General features: G+C 42.5%; 1 protein-coding gene across 2 annotated transcripts in view; it reads left to right on the top strand.

Moving 5' to 3' along the window:
- Nucleotides 1-20,240, top strand: part of TTC27 (tetratricopeptide repeat domain 27) — a 203,622-nt gene that overhangs the window by 147,914 nt on the left and 35,468 nt on the right. For both annotated transcript variants that reach the window (XM_050951326.1, XM_050951327.1), the window contains exon 13: nt 8,866-9,093. In XM_050951326.1, coding sequence (XP_050807283.1) covers nt 8,866-9,093 — 228 coding nt within the window. The remainder of the gene's footprint in view (nt 1-8,865; nt 9,094-20,240) is intronic.

The raw sequence follows: 20,240 nt of genomic DNA, 5'->3' as shown, positions 1-20,240 counted from the left end.
CGTAGGGAGTTATGAAAATGGCATTCAGACAGAGTATCTGACACAGGAAACTGCTTTCAAAATTGATGTTTGTAAAGCACTTTGAAAATATAAAATGCTATATAAGTGCTAAGTAGCAAGAGTACTGAAAACAAGGTTAGATCTGGAGCAAAACGACAAAAAATACAAACCTTTAACTGTAAGACAAGGAGTGAGTACATTTATGCTCATTATCAAGAGAGCTTTATTAATGTGAAATATTCCTATTAAAACCACACCGTAACTAGACTTGTGGAAATGTATGAGAATCTGGTAGTGCAAAATATTGTCAGTGGACGGAGCAGCCTCAGAGCAAGCTGTGTTAGACAAGGCTTTGTACCTGATTCTCAAGATTGCTATTGTAAAACAAGAGTAATGAAAAGCTGAAAAAACTTACAAAATGGTCAAACATTAGAGAATATTAAGGGGGAATACTAAGCACTAGAGTCACATCATGCTCCTTATTTCTACTTTTGAATACTTGGTTGACAAAAAAGTTACAAACATCAACAATGCAGATACAGAAGTGAATAAGTAAAGTAGTGCCACAACAAATATTGCAGCACATATTAGATTCATGTATTAGATCTAATATGCTTGAGAAAAGCCTAAATGATAACTGAGGGAGTGCATATAGCAGCATAAAAATTGCTAAAACCAAGAGGTTACTAAAGTTTACTAAACTGTTTTCTGGTGGTGGTTGTTTTTTTTATGATTATTGGATATGATTCTACTTGTTTATTTCGTAATATGAATATAATTAGTGGAATCTGGTATCATAAAGTGAGCCAGAAAAAGAGCAACACTGTTCCAAGCAAGGCGCAAAACAGGACACTTACACAAAGAGAGCAGTTTAAGATGTGAACACGCAGTGTGTTGATAGTTACTGATGTTGTCATTCCAATTTTTTTACTTATTGCATTCCTCCATTAAACCTATTGAAGAGCACATGCCAGTCTTCATGGATGTGATGAAAAAAGTAGGCTGAGGACAGGGGCCTGAGCCTGTCAGTATTACTGAAAACTAAAGAGAAGCATTTGTACCAAGTGGGAATGTTACTGCGAGCATAAATGTGCGGGCGGGGGCCATGGCTATAGAAGCTAAGATGGTCCCTTGACCTTGGAACCTCGAATAAGGCATCTGGTTTAAAAATATCCCCCTAGCCTCCAGCGCCTGCCCTGCGCCCACTCTTCCCCTTCCTCTCCCCTTTAGCCAGAGAACTGCATGTTTTGCCAGCTGGCTAGTAGACCTACACCCACTACTTCCTATCTGCTTTGCCTCCTCCATGCTGCTTGGTCTGTGTCAAAGGGGTAAATGAAGGATTGTTAGGAGCAGAGTTCCCTCCTCAGCTTCTCCTGCATTAGTTCCAGCCATTGAACGCACTGTGGTTCATTAGGGTCAGGTAAGACATCAGAAGAGTGGGCTGCTAGCTTGGTTCTTAAGACATCTTCAGGACAAGACACACTTCCTTCTGTCATCATGGAGGCTTGGTGGGAAATTGTTCCTTACCCTAATTTGGGGGTAAGGTGCCTGCCCAGCTCCTCATCCACCTTCCCTAGCCTTTGATTTACCTGTGAATTTCCACATTGACAAGTGCCAGTGTAACAAGCCAGTAGATGCTTGTGAGATGGACACTGCTTTGGAGGAGGGGAATTGCTCCCCCTAGGACTGAGGTATTTGGGGACAGAGTTGTGGGGAGCCTGCGTAGGGGTTGGCCCCCCTGACCATTTTCCGTGTTAGGGAGAGAGCAGGAATGTGATGAGAGGGAGGAAGCAGAGGTGTTAAGGATATTAGAATATGAAAAGTTCCTGGAATGGGGTGGGGACTCCCTCATGTGCAGGAGCCCTAAAACGCTGCTTCCCCTTCTTCCCCAGGTGGGAAAAGCCAGGAACAGAGTCCAGCTTTGCAGCTGCAAAGGCAGCAATCCATATGTCAGTAATCATCCTTGTCACCACAGGAGAAGTCTGTGAATGCAAAACCACAAAACATTACAAATGTTACTTCATGCACAGGAACAGCAATAGGAAGAGCTGTGTCCTAGTGTAAGCTGGGACCAACATGCCTACAACACTGCCTGTGCAATTTGTGGCAGAAAAGGAGTATCATGAGGTGCTGTGGAGCACAGGAACATGGGAAGGGGAAAGACAGGACAATTTAGATGGAATATCAGGAAAAGCTTCCTCAGAGCAAGATCAAACCTAGTATATAAATTAATACTTTACATGATGCTTTGAAAATGTAACTACTACCATTAAATTAACAACAGGTTTGTGAGATAAGGGGGGAGGGATAGCTCAGTGGTTTGAGTATTGGCCTGCTAAACCCAAGGTTGTGAGTTCAATTCTTGAGGGGGCCATTTGGGGAATTAGGGTAAAAATCTGGGGATTGGTCCTGCTTTGAGCAGGGGGTTAGACTAGATGACCTCCTGAGGTCCCTTCCAACCCTGATATTCTAGGCTTCTAAGTAAGTATTCCCTATATGTAGATGAGAAAACTGAGACAGACTATTCAATGAGTAAGTTCCAAAGCAGGAATTAGAATTTGGGAGTTTCTGTCTCCCACCCTCATGCTCAACCCATTCTGTCATACTACTGCTCTAGTAGACTGTCAAATACAGTCCCATTTTTAAAGGAACAGTCCCATATTTAAGCCCTCCTACGTGTCCCAACTTTTTCTTAAAAATGGGCAAATTGTCCTGTATTTTGTGTCCCCCTCCTCCCCCTCTGTCCTGTTTCTCTCCTCCCCTGAATCAGTACTGGTGGGTTCTGCTGCTGGCTGGATCCCTGCTTGCCAGCTGCCTGCCCACCAACGGAGAGTAGAAGGATCCAGTGGCCGACAATGGGGGTGGTTGTGCAAGGCTGGTGGCAGGGCAAAGCTGCAGCCCACCGGGCCAGCCACTCCCCCTGCTGATCCATCAGCACAACCCCCTCTGCATACTGGCTGTCAGCCAGCAGAGCCTCGCCCCAATCCCGTTTCTAGTCAGCACTGGCTGTGTTCCATAGTGGTTAGTGAGACAGCGCCCAGTTCTGCGTTGCCTCTGCTGCCCACCCCATCGGCCCATTACATGTTCCCCCCTCTCGTCGTCCTCTCCCTGCTTTGCCCCTTGACCCCCGCCCCCAGCCCCACTGCTCCTCCTCCATATCCCCTTGGACAGGGCACATCCTGCTCCCAGCACTGTGCGGAGAACCAGCCCCTCTGGTCAGAGCACTCAGCTCATCAACAGCCTGGCCAGCAGGCTCCTGCCTTCCCCTACTGCCTCTGGCTGGGCCGGTGCCCGAGGAAGACTCAAGACCCTCTGACCCGTGCATTGGCCAGGAGGAGACAATCCCTGCATATGCCAAAGCCCCACACAGTGCTGGCCTCTCCACCCCTCAGGTAAGCGGTGGAGTGGCGAGGGGGAAGCGATTGCCAGCCTGTTCGTGTCCTGACCCTGAAGGCTCCACAGCAGCTCCCCGGGCAGCGGCTTAGCAACCTCTTCACCCACCCTTCCCTGCTCTGTTACCTAGGCACCCTCTGCTGTTGAGCCACCTCTCTGGCTAGGTTCACTGAAGCCCCTACAGTCAGGTTCCCTGGGCCTTGGTGCACAATGCATCTTTATGGCTTAACCTCTTCTTGCCCGCACTGTAGCCAGAGGACAGGAGGTGGCTGGGTTATGTCAGTGGCCATCAGCAGCCTGGAAGTATTAGCTGCCTTTCAACACTGTGTGGGCAGGAAGGGACAAGCTACTTCCAGCCACTGGAGGGTGAAAGGGATGGGGTGGGTTGGAGAAGGAGAGATGAGCTCTGCAAAAACACAGGCCAGGTCATTCCTCCCCCCTCCCCGCACAGCTGGAAACAGCCCCTCCCGGCCCCTCCTTCCCGCACAGTGCCGAAAGGCTGCTACTGGCCACGTTCTGGTGTGAACCCTGGCAGAAATCGGGAGGGGGGGATGTGATCCTGTGCCCACCCCCCATGTGTTGCCTCAGGAAGACACGACACCAGGTACCAGGAGAGGCGGATCCGTCCTGGGGGCCCAGCTAGGCATGGAGGGTGGAGAGTGCTGGGAGGGGAGGGTCGGTCACAGACACACGCGCTCATACACACACATACCGTGTACGAGGTGAACCCTCATGAACCCTAAAGTCTTAAAGATAAGAAGGTAAATAAAAAGAATCCAACTACGCAGTATTTCTTTTTAACGAGCTCAGTCAACTTGATGTTAATTTGGACATTTGTACTGCATAGTTGAACTTGCCAGTGAACTTGCTTGAATATGAGCAATTTTGCCAGGTGTCCTGTATTCAACATAGGGAAATATGGTCACTCGCCCAAGGGAAATGATGAAAATTTCATTTTAGGATATATTTAAAATTAGATAGTCCAAAGCACAAAAATATACAGCATTTAAGACTGTAGTATAATGAGTGAGTGACGGAGACTCATGAATGGAAAGAAAATAGGGTCTATAAAAGGGAAAGAGCAGATGAGTAGACACACTGATGGACATTTTTGAGGCTGAGAAGCCTATTTCTGGGGCAGTGTTAAGCTTGGTACATGGGAGTCTGCAATGAGGATCAAAAAGGAATTAATCACACTTGTGCATTTCTAGCTACCAGCACATTCTTTGTTGTTCTCTCTCTGCATGCTTAATACTCTGTTTTCGTTGCTGTATCCCAACACATCAGGTGCATGCTCTTATATCTTACTTCGTGTTTTAAATAAGTGTCTAGTGAACTGAGCTCTTGCTTTCATTCCAGTTCAGCTTGGGCACTCCTGTCCAAACCATTTAATTGTAACCAAATCTTGTTTAAATCAGCAATATTTATTAAACTGTAAGTTTAGTTTTTATTTACCACGTTAAATTTCACCTTTTTCTAAAGTTAAATTTAAGAAGTTTTGTGAAGATTAAGAAAAATAGCTTGTTCTATGGCTTGGGGACATGCTCAAAATATATTTTTCAAAAGTTCATTTTATTTAGATTGCATTGCTAATTATGTAACATTTCAAGTTATTAAAATTTTAGTTAATGATTAAGAATTATGAAATGAATCTCTCACATAGTGATTACACTTCATTTATCTAAATTATGGTCTTACCAAGAGAAAATCACCACTCAGATCCACATGAAGGATTTTGCTTCCAATATTTTTCTTTCCACAGAACCAGAATTCCCGTCAAAGAGCAGGATACCAGTTTTTGCTCTTAACAAAAATGCACAGCATAATGGGAAATCTTGATTTAAAGCATTATCCAGATTTGTATGAGCAAACAGACTAATCATTTTTTTAAATCCAGATAAATTTGTGACTTTATGATAAGAATCATTTGCATTAGTCCTGTGAAGATTAGAGGAACAAAGAGAGGATGAAAATCCAACTGCATAATATATATGGGAGGTGAACAGCCAAAGTATATTTAAGTATATTTAATTATTCTGTTTTATCTCCAAGCTGGAATATTTATGTTGGCAATGAATCCCTGCAAATTCAGGCCAAAACATACTGGTTTTGCGCACTTACATGTAAAATGTAATCAGTGAATGGCTGGGCTGTTCGTGTAGTCTGTAACAGTACTAGGCACTACCATACAGAGACCTGGGTTTGGGAGTGACTTACACAGGATGAGGTAAAGGAGCAGCATGCAAGGCCCTTTTCACCTCATAGCTGCTGTTCACAGCAGAATTTCAGTCTTGTTTAAAAAAAAAAAAAAAAAGCCTGAACTTTCAGATGATGCCTGCTATGACTGCAACTATTTTAACTGTGTGGTTCTCTCTGTTCTAGAACCATTCATCTTTGAGATCAGCTGTCAATATTTATTCATTTAATCATAGTCATAGATAGGGTGACCAGAGGGCAAGTGTGAAAAATTGGGACAGGGGTGGGGGGTGATAGGTGCCTATATAAGAAAACAATAAAAAATAAAATCGGGATTCTCCCTATAAAATCAGGACACCTGGTCACCCTAGTCATAGAAATTAGAGGTGAGAGGAAACATTGTTTATCTAGTCCTTCCCTCTGCCAGTTCAGGGTTCTTTGTGAAGGTACGTTTTTCTCATCCTTTTCCCAGTCTAATAATAAATGTCTCAAGTAATAGAGACTTCACAGCCTCATTTAGAAAACTCTTCCACTGCTTAAGAACTCTTACTGGTTAGCAATTTTTCCTGAGACTCAGCCTACAATTTTCTGCTTCTTAATTTGGTACCATATTTTCCAATTATGTTCCTATACAACCCTAAACAATTCCTCTCCCTTCTTGATGTTTATGCCCTTGCAATATTTGCGGACTGTTATGTTTCTACTAAATCTTCACTTACTATAGATGACAGCGAGAATATCTTGTTAATATATTAGAGACGAAAAAATTCACAACAAAGTGAAACCCTTGAAAGGGCTCTTTCTTTCTGAAGATTTCTGAATGGGCTCTTTGAACTTTATCAATAGTCCAAAATTAACCTGAATGCCCAAGATTCAGGAAGGGGCAGTAGAAGACTGCACACACATCAGCCTTTTTTTCTGACTGAATTCCCTAGGGATTATGCAAATATGAGGAAGGAAAATAGCTTTCGTTAGAACAGGAGAGAGAAGAATCATTCCTACATGAAGATCAACAGTGCAGTTGCCTTAGGTAGATGGAGTGGCACACTGCAGGGGGATGTGATTAATAATAAACTGCTCAAACTTGGCTCTGTGGCAGGATTTGTTGGATTTAGCTGTAATCTCATGTGGTTCAAACTGATCCTTTCAAATAGAGAGCATACACTGAGTTGAATTCTGTATGATGCTGCTAATATCTGTGTATGTTATGTGTTGAGGTTACATTTGGGAGGGGGGATATTTATTTATTTATTGGTGAGACTAAGGAGAGGAAAGTATCTTTTTGAAACTTTGAAGTTAGAGAGAGAGTGGAACCTGGCACTGAGGAGAGTAAGCCAGAGTTATAAAGGGTATTGTAGGCAGCTCAATTTTAAAAGGTCTTGTGGGAACTCCAGCGTGTATCCTCTCTTCCAAAAGCCTGCAAAACCTCTGAAGCTTGCTTTTTAAATGCTTGCTTACTTTCTGAGCATATTTTTATTTCCTACAGTTAGACCAAAATATAGCTTTTATTTGTATGTTTTGTAGAACAGTAGCAGCCGCAGCGAAGAGGGAGTGAAGAGAGAGGTAACATAAAACATGTTGGAAGCATTGCCTCCAGAGGGGACAAATTAGAGATCAGAAAACGGAATAAACATTGAGTATACTTAATGAGGTGATTCAAACAAAGAAGAATAAAAGCAGGCAGGGTCTGTCAGTAGCCTAATAGTAGCGGCAGTGCACTACCATGTAGGAGATACAGATTGGATTTCTAGGGTTGGTATTTGCTCATTGGGCAAAAGATACAGTTGACGCATGAAATGGGAAACAGCTATTTGCAGCTTTGACATAGTGACTCTTTTCTCAGTACAAAGAAATAAAGGTTAATCCCATTTTGAACTGAGGTGCTCCCAGGTTGTACCATATTTCAAAATTTTACTGGGGAAGAATTCTCCTTTTCACATAGTCGTCCTGTGCTTTATCTCCAAATAGTCCTCTGCCTGAAAATGTAAGAGTTCTTTGACTTCTTTGAAAAACAGTTTGAAAAAATTTCATCTCTGAAATGACTTAATTTTACCACACTAGAGTTGCAATGAAAATGAATATGGCTTTAGGATTTAACATAAGTAAATTATGCCTTAAGGTTCATGTAGACATGAACAGAATTTTAACAGCACTTAAATGTTAGTCTTTGGGCTTTACAAGATGTAAAAGAACTTATGGAGCATTTTTTTCACAGATTTATCTCTGACACAGACTTTGTTCAAGATACTGTTTTGTTTTTCAGATTTCTTGACTTTTCTTAGATTATGTAAAAAACTGCTACGGTGTAAAATCTGAGGGACAATGGTAGTATATGGTTAGATTGACCATGGATTCTCCTATTAAGGGGCTCTGTAGAGAGGGTTTGTCGGGGTTTGTCCCTCTCTGGGGCGGTGAGGACCCACACCTTCTCCCTTGGTCCTGGCCCAGCCCCTTGGGGAATCAGGCCACAGGAGTCCTGGCTCACGCCATCCAGCAGGGGGCTGAGCACACACAGATAACAATTAACAGATAACTAGCCCAGGCCCTGGGTCAGGGCCGGGGAGTAAAGAGTCCAAGGCTCAGGCCCTCAGGCAGGGGCTTAGCAAACACAGGTAAATAGCACACCCAGGCTCCAAGCAGCCTGGGAAAGGGGGAGACTGCCACCCATGCGTTGGGTGGCGGGGGGGGGGGACACAGGCCCTCCCACTCCACTGCGTCCCAACCCAGTGCCCTAGCAGTGGCCAAAGGCCCACTGCTGTGTCTGTGGGGATCTTGGCCGCAACTTGCTGACATGAGTTCCAGCTGTGCTGCAGCCAGATTCGGGTTGGCTGCCCCCAGGCTACTTCCCAACTCTCCCTCTGGAGGTATCTGGGTCAAGGTGGTGTCCTCAGGGGGGTCGATCACCGCTGGATCCTCAGGGTAGGGTCAGCGACTCTTCGGGGTAGCTGGCGAGAAGTAGGCTCAGTTACTCTCTGACACGCAGGTTTGTGTCAAGTGGCGGCCAGTCAGGCCAGTATCCAGGTCTGCTGCTGGTTGCTGGAGTCTCTCTGGTGGGAGCTGGGCCGGAGGTGTCTGGCCTCTCCAGCAGCTGCCTCCTGAGTGAGCTCTAGGATTGAGCTCTTATACTTCCTGTCCAGCCTCTGACCCTCTGGGGGGTGGGCTTGGAGTGCTCTGGCTCCGCCTACTCTGGTGTTTGGTGGAGCTTGTCCCTCTCTGGGGTACCAGGGAACCACACCGCCTCCCTACAGTCTCATTTCCTTTTTGTTTTTATAATAGGCGGAAGAAGTCTTGAGGCAAGAGCTAGAAAAAAAGGAAACACCAGGATTATATTGCTTGCTTGGCGATGTTCTTAAAGATCACCAATACTATGACAAGGCTTGGGAGTTATCTAAGCATCGCAGTGCCCGGGCCCAGCGCTCCAAAGGCCTCCTCTATCTTCGCAACAAAGAGTTCAGAGAATGCGTGGAGTGCTTCGAACGTTCGGTGAAGATTAACCCCATGCAGGTTGGGAAAGAAAAACAAATATGGTTTTTAAAGTTAGGATGTTTACTTTTTAATTGTTGTGTTTTTAATGTTTAATGTTTTTCAAAATTTAAAAACAGGTTAACTGTGTTCACGAATGGTCAGACTATCAGTCTTAACTTTATTAATTTATTAATGTGGTAAATATTGATGATCTTTAAGATGAGAGACTAAGAGCTCTGTCTAGAAGCAGCATAATAAGGGAATGGACATGTACAAGCTTTCCTATGCAGGCTTTCTGCCAAAATTGCGACTTGGCTTGTTGCATCCCGACTGTCCCCAAAATGCCAAGACACTCCTTCCTTTTCCGCTGGCAAAAGATTTTTAAACACTAATATATTTATAAATTTCATTGACTGTCTTGCATCCTAGTTAAAGAAAATAGAGCATATAGATTTTTCAGTAGAAAATCCTGTGAAAGAGAGTGGTAGGAACTAAATCAAGGGAAAATCTAGAAACTGGAGTTGTCTTTATACCATTATGGATTGATGGGATTACACGGCAGAGCTGATGACACAAACCTCTCTGGAAGATCCTGGCTAACTGCACTAAAAATGCAGCTGATACACTAATGAGTTGTTGTATATTAATGAATTTGTGTAATAATTAATTAAGTCTCAGTATTGACTAGGGACCCGGAAGTGTTTACCTACTGAGGAAACAGCTTCTGCTGCAGTGTACAACTGTTTTGGGTAGTGACAGGCTTATGGGTGCTGCTAAATCCGTTCAGATTTAGAAACATTTATGTTGATGTTTCAGTTTAGGGCTGAATTGTGTCTTATAGCTAATGCCTTGTTTTGGGAATGGATTAGAGCTACCACTTCCCAGCAGGTACAGTGCTTCATAGATGACTCCTAGAGCTCCTTAACAAACATGGGGAACACACCCACTGCTCACACCCCATAAGACCTTCCTTGGACTCATTTCTTCTGCACATCCCTTGGCTGGGTAGTGATTCTAGACCAACAAAGTTTTTCCTCTTGGATGAGTTTGAGGATTTTTGGCTATGAATAGGCTTGCATGAACAGCACAAGCCAAGAATGGAGTCTTATGGCCTATCCCTCCCTCTGTGCAGTAGCTAACCCCATTCTGGTCCTTTATGAAGAGATCTGCAAACCAAACAAATAAGCTGAAAAGGTCTGGGAAAGCAAAAAAGATCCATCTCTTGGTTCAAGGAGATTGAAGTAAGTTTGGGATCTTCTCACAAAGCCAACCACAAGGAATAAGGGAAGAGTGAGCACCATGAAAAAGGCCTTGATTTGCTGTGAGAATAAGGGGATCCTGCAGTTGGAGAAAAAAGGGTACTAATGGGTACAAGCAGTAAAGTAGCCTTATCCTTTAAATTTTTCAGATTATGATTTCTGGTACCTCTGTCATCGTGTAACCAAAAGCTTTAAAAGAAGATGCCAAAGAACATGAGAGAGAGAGAGGTTGGGAAAAGGGTACATTTGGGAGAAATTTGGTCATGTGGATAAACAGAATTCAACTAAGGGGAATGCCATGCAAGACGAGCCGTGGAGATAATACCACATCTGAGTTTGAAAAAAAAAAGGAGGTGGGGGGTGGACTTCATCACTCAGGGGTGAAAGCGAGGAAGAGGAAAACACTCCAGAGCCAGTGTCTGTATGTGTGACTGACTTGAGCCATCTCTGTGAGTTGGCAAGAACTTTCATAAATTGAGATGATAATGAGGCTGTTAACTGAGGCAGGAGAGAAACATAGTAGAGCTGCATTAGAAGGTTTTTGAAAATTAGAAATTTGAGGTACATCGAGCATGTAGGAAATAAAAAAAATGACTTTGAAAATGTTGCTAGCACAGTAAAGGAAAGCACAGAGAAAGGTGCAACATTCCAAAGAGTTGATTGAGAACCTTGAAGAAAAAGATTAATAGACCCTGATTATTTTATCCACAAGCTAATTAGCAATCTGTAGTAAACAAAGCACTTAACTGTTTATGCCAAACTAGGTTTCTGATTGAGTGTTCACCTTATTTTCTGAAAAAGTTAAGTGAAAATAAAAAGAAAGGAATGTATTAGTGCAGTGGTTCCCAAACTGGGGTTCACAAAATGTTACAGGGGGTTCTTGGGGGGAAAAAAATCTCTAATGGCAGACAGAGCTGTCCCTAGGGATCCCAGGCATCACAGGGCCAGCAGCTCAGAGCTCCAGGGACTTCCAAGAGCTATGCAGATCAAAGCAAGCATATCTGTCACACTCAGAAGATTTAAACTTCAAGACGCCTTATAAGAAATTGAAAGGGAGGTGGATTTTTTTTTGCTGTTTTTAAAATTAAATAGGCTGCTGGTATTGTTTTTTAAATTATGAAGAACAAGTTTAAGCTTTGTGTAACGTGCGTCGTTTGCCTGGTCTGCTCAAGACCTGAATGTTGTGTAGGAAGAACTCGTTGAGTTAGCTTCTTAAATATCTTCATGCTGTTTCATATCTGATACTCCTTGATGAAACATAGGAGCCTTGTCTTATAACAAGCTTAATCAAAGGGATACAAGCTACAAAAGTGAGGTCTTGGAAGAGTGTTGCCGTTTTCATAATGTAATATAATACTGTAATGATAAAAACAAATTTTATACTTCCAAGATCATTGCTTTTGTACTTCATCCTCAGGTAAGGGAGAAAATCCCTGGAAATATTTATTTTTAGGAGGGGGTTCAGGAGACTTGACATTTTAGTGAAAGGGGTTCATGGGTTGTTAAAGTTTGGGAACCACTGTTTTAGTGTCATTGTGCCAAGAAATAAAAGTATAAAAACCTGCAAGCAAATTTAAAAGTCTGAGTAAAAGCACACTTCTGTAGTTAGAATGGAGATAGTAATGTTAAATAGTTTACTTTCCAGCCTGAGACCTTCAGAGACGCTAGAAATTCATTGTTAAAATTGAACCTGCAGCTCACTTGGAAAGGTTTGTTGTGCTAAAGTATTCTGGGCAGTTCACTCCAGCTATTCTGTAGTAATTTGGCTGAAAGTAGGTTAGTGAACAATGTTACCTGGCATCCAAAGAAAAATAGTAAATTATTAGTAAAGAGCTCCTGTACTACAACAGGAGAATTAATTGAGGTTTTCAGAAATTTAATGATAAGCTTCTTTAAATATGGCTAGTTTTCTTTTTAACACCCCTCTCACCCCCTCTGTCCCCCGTCCCCCCACAAAAATAGAAAGCATCTGTTTCCTTGCTCTGAGATTTGTATTCCTGCTCCATAGCATGTTTGTTTTCTCTCTTGACTTAGCAGGGAAAATGAAAACAATGCACTGCCAGTGGCAGTTGCTCTTCCTTAAACTTTATTACATGTGGTGACAATTGTTTGATGAGATAAAAACTTGTATTTCAACAGAAATTGTTTTTTTTACAAGACTAAAGTAAACTGAATAATTTCCACTGAAGTTATTTTTCAGCTAAATCTTCACATTTGTTTGTCTCACAGTATACTGAAAGCATTCTTGATGTATCAGTAATTCTGCATTTTTGGTGTTGAAATCTATAAATGCTTGAGCATAACTCTCAAGCATTATAAGGTAATGCACGGAACACATTTCACCTGCTTATTTTGGCAATACCAAAAGCTTGTTCTAATGCAGATTATATGGAAGATTGTTGATTAAGATCTTCCCACTGTCACAGAGACAGCTGTGCTAGAGAGAGTTCTGGAGCCATCTATAAGAAATAAAACCAGTAATTCAGCATCTGTGACCTTAAGCTACCTTCATCTGTGAAGCAGCTGGCAGCCTTACTGTTCCATTTTACAGTCTGCCTTCTAAAGTCTTTCTTCAGTTTGTAACAATTTTCTCTGATGGGGAGGAAATTTGAATAAAACTGGTCTTCTGCACTGTTATGTCCAACTTCTAATACATATAGAAACAATTTAATCTTCCTACAGCAATCTCTGCGAAGTGAACTACAGTGTCTTCGTCTCTGTCTGCCTTTAGAGTTACTCATGATTAAGGTTAAGTGTCTGTCACAGGTATTTTTACTAAAAGTCAGGAACAGGTTGTGGGCAATAAACAAAGATTTACGGAAGTCTGTGACCTGTCCCGAACTTTTACTAAAAAATATCTGGGAGGTAGGGGGCTAATAGTGGGAGCGGTGCAGGGGCTAACCTCCAGCAGCTGCTCCAGCTGCCCCATGGATGGCCCCAGGCCACTGCTCTGGCGGCCCTATGGAATGTTGCTCCGGCAGCCCTGGGGCCGATTCTCTTCCCCCCACACACACACACACACAATTTCTTCAGCCCCAGGCCGCTGCTCCAGCGTCTGTGGGATTGACAGCTGCTTCAGCCTTGCTGATGCAGAAGTAGTCATGGAGGTCCTGGAAAGTCATGGAACCAGTGGCCTCCATGACAGAATTGTACCCTTACTCATGATCACTACTGTGCTTGTGGTGGTGGTGGTAATTTGCATTAGAGTAGTACCTAAAGGCCTCATTCAAGATGAGGTCACTGTTGTGCTAGGCACTGAATGAACATATAGTTTACAATCTGAATAGACAAGACAGAACAGGTTGGCAGAAAGAAAGTGATATTATCCACATTGTATAGAGAGAAAAGTGAGGCACAGGTATTAAATTACCTGCCTGTGGTCAGCAGAAAAGTCTGTGCAGAGCCAGAAATTGAGCCCAGATCTCTTGCATGCCTCGACTGCAACACTATCTTTCATATCAGTTTTGAGTAGTTTGACAGTTCTTCTCCAACCTCACCTTTCTAAATATTGTGGTAATTAGTTTCTCTTACTCCTCTATTTTTGGGTGCAATTGACATTCATAGAACTATTTTCCTATTTCTGTGCATACCAGAATTTCTGTCTGCAATTAATGCAACACAGGACTTCTGCTTTTCTTTCCAAAGGCGAGTGGCTTGTCAGATCCCACCCACATTTACCCCGCTGTATACAGAGGTACATTTTCTGTAGCATCAGTTTTTTGGCTACTATTATGTGTGATGCCTACTCCAGTAATGTCTGTCCTTTAAAGGATGTAGATATTTTAAATATGCTTTCCCCTCCTCTATGTCTGTATATTGTGCTTCTCATAACTGTTTCCCAGCTTCATGAGAAGATGGCATAAAATTCCTCCCCCTCCAAATCTCCTGTCTTTCCACAGAATCGTACCAAAACCACCACTGCTACTTGTAGTTCTACACAAACAAATCACCCTTCTTCCTGTAGGAAAATATTTCCCTGAAGCGTTAAGAATTTTAATCCTGAAGTGATTCAGTGCTTAAATGACATGTTTGATTCCAGTGAGTCAGAGCCTGATTCCGATTTATACAAGGACTCAAGGTCACTGAAACTATATACACATTAGAAGCTAAAAAAGGAAGAAAGATCCATTCTTGTCTTCCTGTCCCTGTCTCCCACAGGAAATGCAAAGGGAAAAAAAACATTTCAGGTCAAATTCAGCTGGTATTATTCAGGCAAAATTCTCACTTAAGGCACAAGGAGTTTTGGTTAATAAAGGGCAGCAGGTTTCATTCCTTAAAGAGTAAAATTAACAAGCATTCTTCTGAGAGGTGCTCTTCATTTTTTGTGTTCCATCCAAAAAAAGCTTTTAAATGAAAGCCAATCCAAGAAAAATAAAAATGAGCAGCTTTCCTCCATATAGGAGAGAGAAATTTCCTGTTCCTCAGGATGCTCTACCTAAGATTTAGAGGCAAATTGTTTGAGACAAGTTGGACAAAGTGATGTATCTTCTCCTTGCCCCCCCACCCTCCCCACCCCCGGATACTGAAGATTTTCATACTCCATTGTCTTCTAAAGATCTGCCTAAAATATATCCTTCCAAAAGTTAATTCTCTCTTCCAGAATATCTTGGAAGAAATGTAGATTCCTCCCAAAAATTATGAATGATTCAACTACATAAATGATACATTCTCTGTTGCTAAGAATCTATTCTTCCTTTCTAGCATTGATCAAAAACTTCCTGATTTCTGTGGACAGAGTCCAGTGTTCCCAAAGATTTCTTAGATAAAGAAATTGACTATTCTTTCTAACCAGGTTTTTGAGACTGAGGTTAGAAATGGCTTACGTTTCCACAGCCAGAGTCTTGCTACAATGGGTTGTGGCCATTCCAGTGACAATTGGCAGCCAAGTAATCTGCCAATGAGAACTCTTGATACATATACAATCCCATTCATGCTACTGCTTCACTTCACCAATAAAATTACAGCATATGAATTAGAAGGCGAGGAGAGGTGATAGTTGAGATAACTTGAGAAGCCTTGAGAAGTTCTGGTCTCCCATGTTTAAAAAGGATGAATTCAAACTGGAACAGGTTCAGAGATGGGCTACTAGGATGATCCGAGGAATGGAAAACCTGTCTTGTGAAAGGAGACTCAAAGAGCTTGGCTTGTTTAGCCTAACCAAAAGAAGGTTGAGGGGGGATATGCTTGCTCTTTATAAATATATCAGTGGGATTAATATTAGGGAGGGAGAGGAATTATTTAAGCTTAGTACCAATGTAGATACAAGAACAAATGCGTATAAACTGGACACTAGGAAGTTTAGACTTGAAATTAGACGAAGGTTTCTAACCATTAGAGGAGTGAAGTTCTGGAAGAGCCTTCCTAGGGGGGGCAAAAGACATATCTGGCTTTAAGACTAAGCTTGATAAGTTTATGGAAGGGATGGTATGATGGGATAGCTTAATTTTGGCAATTGATCTTTGATTATCAGCAGGTAAGTATGCCCACTGGTCTGTGATGGGATGTTAGATGGGATGGGATCTGAGTTACTGCAGAGAATTCTTTCCTGAGTGCTGGCTGGTGAGTCTTGCCCACATGCTCAGAGTTTAGCTGATCGCCATATTTGGGGTCGGGAAGGAATTTTCCTCTAGGGCAGATTGGCAGAGGCCCTGGAGGTTTTTCGCCTTCCTCTGCAGCGTGGGGCATGGGTCACTTGCTAGTGGATTCTCCGCAGCTTGAGGTCTTCAAACCACAATTTGAAGACTTCAGTAACTCAGACATAGATTAGGAGTTTGTTATAGAAGTGGATGGGTAGGATTCTGTGGCCTGCTTTGTGCAGGAGGTCAGACTAGATGATCATATTGGTCCCTTCTGACCCTAAAGTCTATGAGTCTATAAGACTTCTTCCACCTATTGAGTTAACACCTTTATTTAGCTGTGACACTTGAGTACCTTTCCCAGAGCTGAAGAAGAGCTCCATGGAGCTCAAAGGGCTCTCTTGCACTAATGGAAGTTGGTCCAATAAAATATATTACCTCACTCATCTTGTTCCTCTACTATCTTGGGACCACCATGGCTATAACAACACTGCAGGCACTTTTCTGGAAGTGGCAGACTAAAGCATGTGGCTGATATAACTTATCATGCTAGCCTGCATGGATTTGAGAGAGCCTGCAGATAGGTCACATATCAATATCTCTCTGGAAGTCAGCTTGCCATCGACTGCAACTAGATTTCAAAGCTTCAAACAAAGCAGTAAAAGTCTTACTCTCAGGAATCTCCCTTTGAAAATCAGCCAGCCTTGTAGCGAGTGGCAGTGGGCAAAGGTAACTTATGTAATCAAACAGGGTTGAACTTTTATTCTAAACTTGCCTTGGATTTCCTGGGGATAACACAGATCTGAGCCTAAATTATCATCATATGATGGTATCTGCCCTCAATTGAGTCTTAACAGTTCCCTCTTATCTCTGTTTTTCTAATCAGTGGAGAGACTTGGACCTCAAGCCAACAAACTAGTGCCAAAAAGGAACTTTAATCTAGTTTTACAAGCCTTGACAAAATTGTTTTTTGAACCTCTGACAAAGTTTGCCTTATGCTACTTTTCAGTCACTTTCTTCAGAGCAATTATTACATCAGCCAGCATAGTCCGATTTGATGCCCTGCCCAATAAAGTGGAATTCTTATTCTTTCTGCACAGAATATTGCCAAATGCGTCTCTAAACTAGCAACTTGTTCACTTTTCATCTTAGTAAAAAATGTCATTACTCACCTTAGAAACACCCAGAGAAGGTACATGTACTCTTTCTAGATGTTCAAAGGGCAGATAAATGTTACCTCAGTACAGCAGAGGATCGAAGGAAATTTATTCATTAATTGGTTTTGATGGGGGTCACAAAAGAGGCATAAAAACTTCAAATGCCGCTTCCTGTAGTAGTCAGAATGGCCATTACTAAAGCCTATGGACTTGATTCTGAGAAGCACCTAAGGTAGGTAGGTCCTAAGCTTTTTAGAACTTACAGGTCAACACCAGCTCCTTACTGGGAGATTTTCAAAGATGTATATAGAAATCAAGCATCTAATTTGCATTGAAAGTTTGTCTTTTGAAAATCTTCCTTTTAAATTCCACCTAGAAACCCACAAGCAGCGAGTGCAAATCATAGAGCACTGATCTCTTATGCTCTCAGTGAAATACTTAATTTACCAGGGAAATAAATTCTGTGTCAGCTTCAGTTTCCAGATTATTTTAAGATATAGCCCCAGACAGAGTATTTTTTAATACTCTAATCTAGAAGTGACACAGAAGTATGGATAATAGTCACAAGGTCTGTATCTGAAAGGAACAGTTGCAACCTCCTGGAGATTCTTAAATCGACCCAGATACTGAGTATGCTCATTGGCTGCTTTGCCCAGATATAATGAAATGGAGTGCATCATCATCACCCGGAAAACACTGCAGCCCATGTCTCCTTAATTTACCCAGCATACAGGCTGAACAACGTATTTATTGGGTGCTTTAAGTTTCTGTCCTTCCAAATAGCTCTTCTCAGTTTATATATAATCATGCACAAACTATGTTAAAAACATGGAGGTCTCTTATTTACTGGGCAGCTATTCAGTATTTTGTTTTCTCCTTGTTCAGTGTGTGGCTCAGTGCCTTATTTACTGTACACTATTCAACCCCTGCTATTGAGACAGAATTAATTTCCTCATGGTGTTTTCTATGACGCTCATCACTATATAGTATCTGACTGTTTCATAAATGATTTATTATTTTTTCCACAATACCCTGGTGAAATAAGGGGGTATTACCCCCATTTTACAAAGAGGGAACTGAGGCACAGAAATTAAGGTCAAAATTTCCAGCTAAGTTTGGGTGCCGAAATTGAGACTCCTAGGACCTGGTTTTTCAAAGTACGTAGTATTTAAATCATTCAAAGCACATTTCCCATTGACTTCAGCTCCAGTTGTGAATGCTCACCAGTTCTTTAAAACAGACCCCACAGGGTGTCAAGTTGGGTATCCAGAAAATGAGGAATGCACAGTTAGTGATGCCTATAGAAAGTTTGGTGTCAGTGACTTACTAGCATCATATTGGAACTCTGTGGCATGGAGAGAATCCAGTTTTCTAGGGCAGCATTCAACTGTCTTAATCATGAGACTGTCCTTTCTTTACATGAATCCGCTGCCTCATTCACTGTACAACTTCCAGATTCTGCAACAAATGAAGCAGACAATAGTCTCCTTCCTTACATAAACCTGTGAAATAGCATGAGATTGGAATGGAACATGTTGCCAGTGGGTTTCACAGATATTTGTGTACAGCAAAGGAATATTGAGACTCTTGAATCTTGTGTTCCACTCCAGGCTCTTGAGAGGACTGTGCTCTAGTAGGCACTGATTCTTCTGCCTGTTTTCCCCAACCTTGACCATTCTGTCTCTTCCCCCTACCTCCCTTACAACCTGTCGCTGTCTTTGTCCCACCCCTGACTCCTCACCCCGTCTCACTTTCCTCACTTATCCAGTCCCACTCTCCACTCCTCAGGCTTTTCATCCAAGCTATAGTCTCACTGCTCAGCAAGCCTAGCTCCACCCTGCTGGCTCCTTGTTGGATCTGTCTGTTTCTTTCTTGGCCTGTGACCACCCCTGTGCTCACATTCCCTGTCTCCATTGGCTTCTGGTCCCAGCCTCCCTCTCAGATCTCCTCAACTAATCAGAGTACTCCCAATTTCCATTCCCAGCCAGTTCCAGTTCTCCTCTCAGTATCTAGTTCCTCTCGGTATCTAGTTCCTCGTCAGATCTCTCTCATTTCTCTCTCCATCTCCTTGCTCCTGTCCCAGTCTTCTTGCCCAGTGAGTCCCATATTAGGGGAAACTATGCTGTTTTCCCATGTTCAATCCAGAGGGGATAAGAACTGGACCTTGGGTTGGGGAGGGAGTAGACTGGTATAAGGAGCCTAGGGGGAGAAGACTGAGACTGGAGGCTGGAAGTGGAAGGAGAGAGAAACTGACTGGCAGTGAGACTATGGCTTGGATGAAAAGCCTGAGGAGTGGAGAGTGGGACTGGATAAGTGAGGAAAGTGAGACGGGGTGAGGAGTCAGGGGTGGGACAAAGACAGTTTCTCTCTCCTTCCACTTCCAGCCTCCAGTCCCAGTCTTCTCCCCCTAGGCTACTTATACCAGTCTACTCCCTCCCCAACCCAAGGTCCAGCTCTTATCCCCTCTGGATTGAACATGGGAAAACAGCATAGTTTCCCCTAACCTCTGTTTCAGAAATGGCTGAACAGTGTTGGCTGAAATTTTTCTAAAAAGATTCCACTGGGGGAGACACCCAGCCTCAAAAATTTCAGCCAAAACCGTTAATGTTGTAAAGTTCTAAGCAACTGAAAAATGGGTCTTACAACAGGAAGTATTGGGCAACCTTGATAGTAGTAGTGCCAAACCTTTCTTCTGCAATGATTTTTATAAATGTATTTTAAAAGCACCGATAATCGTTTTCCAGAATCTAAGCTTTCATTGTTTTAAAAACCAAGTTTGTAGACTGGCTCCAATGATTGCCTTAAAATGTGAACTAAATATAAACCGATGTAATAATGTCTGCCTAAGTCTGCAGAGAGCCTGAAAGGTTTGAATTTCTCTCTTCGTCTCCGAGGGATGTTAACTCAGAAACCTAACAATACTTTCAGTGTCAGCATAGCTAAGTATTTCATGGATGATCGCTTTAGCGGAAAGATCAAGCTAATGTACTACTTTTATTGTTAGGTGTTCCTGCATATGTTGGGCAGGGTTGGGTGGTTCTTCCTAATAAGGTTTCCTGGGATGAGGAGTGAAGAATTCAAGTCTTACTATGTCCCACATCTAGAGTCACCTTCTATCCTGCCAAAAATGTAGAGAGTGGGATAAAGCAAATGCAGCCGCTCCCCAATACCAAAAGCCTCGACTGCTTTGTGGG

The sequence above is a fragment of the Gopherus flavomarginatus genome, chromosome 4 (assembly GCF_025201925.1).
Source record: "Gopherus flavomarginatus isolate rGopFla2 chromosome 4, rGopFla2.mat.asm, whole genome shotgun sequence".
Lineage (NCBI taxonomy): Eukaryota > Metazoa > Chordata > Testudines > Testudinidae > Gopherus > Gopherus flavomarginatus.
Note: the sequence above shows the minus strand (reverse complement) of the source record. Positions and strands in the feature narration are given on the sequence as shown.